Genomic DNA, 1,199 nt, shown 5'->3' with positions numbered 1-1,199 from the left:
TAATTACCATTATTGTCAACAGAAAATTATTGTATTTCATTTCAGCTTCATTGTTTATAAACAGTCACGTTATCAGCTTCATTGTTTATAAACAAAGTCACATTATCAGCTTCATTGTTTCATTACAGTGTCCATATATCACATGTGCAAGTTATTGATTACATTACACTTACCTAAGCCCTGATAAAACAACTATAAACTACCAGGAACAACATTAAAACCAAAGGTAAATGTAAACAAAATAAACAGAACATGTTAAACACTGGAGATATGTTAAACTGATGAAATACAGCATTGGTAAAAGTTAAAAAACAAATTTTAAGTACAGATTTTGGTCCAGGTGTTGTAGGAATAAAATACTGAAAATAGGTTTTGTAAGCTTTTCTGGGATAGTTAGTGCAGTTATGGTCGAGATGGAGCTGTGAATATAATGATATGTTTATGTAGGTATACAAGTCAATGTTTCACTTGTAATCCTTATGATGGTGGTGTAGTGTGTCACTAAAATATGTAGGCTTCCTAGGGTTTTTAATAAACCATATTTTAATGTGAAATAAATCAACATTGTATATGTATTTCTAATAATTTAGTCTTTTTTTACGGCTATGCAGTGTTTTCAGTAAAGGTACATTCCCATAGAAATCCAACATAACTGACCTTGTACGTTCTGGCAGTCTCAGGGACAGGACCAAACTCTCCAGTAAGATGATTCTTAACATTATTAGCCTCATTTGTTTCTTCATTAATGGCACTATTGACAGGAATAACATTAAAATTAATACCCTACTGACCAACTTACAATATTAAAGATCTAACAGGTTTTATAAATGTTGTGTGCTTAATGAAAATACAAATGAAAAGTTGCTTGTAAAAACTAGTTACATCTCATTTTTCATGTAATCAGAAGTTGTTTACATAAATTTTACATAGCTTGATAAAAGGTTCTTAAATGTTTTTCACAAAAACGAAACTATACCCAGTGGGCAAATATGTTAGCATTTACAATAATGGTAATTATCAACAGAAAATTATTGTATTTCACTTACAATGATAGTAATTATCAACAGAAAATTATGGTATTTCATTTACAATAATGGTAATTATATAATGTGACTGTTTATAAACAATGAAGCTGATAATGTGACTGTTTATAAACAATGAAGCTGATAATGTGACTTTGTTTATAAACAATGAAGCTG

At 29.4% G+C, this 1,199-nt stretch overlaps 1 protein-coding gene across 1 annotated transcript in view; it reads right to left on the bottom strand.

The window, feature by feature from the left end:
• Positions 1–1,199, bottom strand: part of LOC106475572 (aconitate hydratase, mitochondrial-like) — a gene marked incomplete at its 5' end in the record, with an annotated part of 19,630 nt that overhangs the window by 4,530 nt on the left and 13,901 nt on the right. The window contains one exon of the mRNA XM_013936251.2: positions 658–751. Within this exon, the coding sequence (XP_013791705.2) occupies positions 658–751 (94 nt within the window). The remainder of the gene's footprint in view (positions 1–657; positions 752–1,199) is intronic.

The sequence above is a fragment of the Limulus polyphemus genome, unplaced genomic scaffold, assembly GCF_000517525.1.
Source record: "Limulus polyphemus unplaced genomic scaffold, Limulus_polyphemus-2.1.2 Scaffold8821, whole genome shotgun sequence".
Classification (NCBI taxonomy): Eukaryota; Metazoa; Arthropoda; class Merostomata; order Xiphosura; family Limulidae; genus Limulus; species Limulus polyphemus.
Note: the sequence above shows the minus strand (reverse complement) of the source record. Positions and strands in the feature narration are given on the sequence as shown.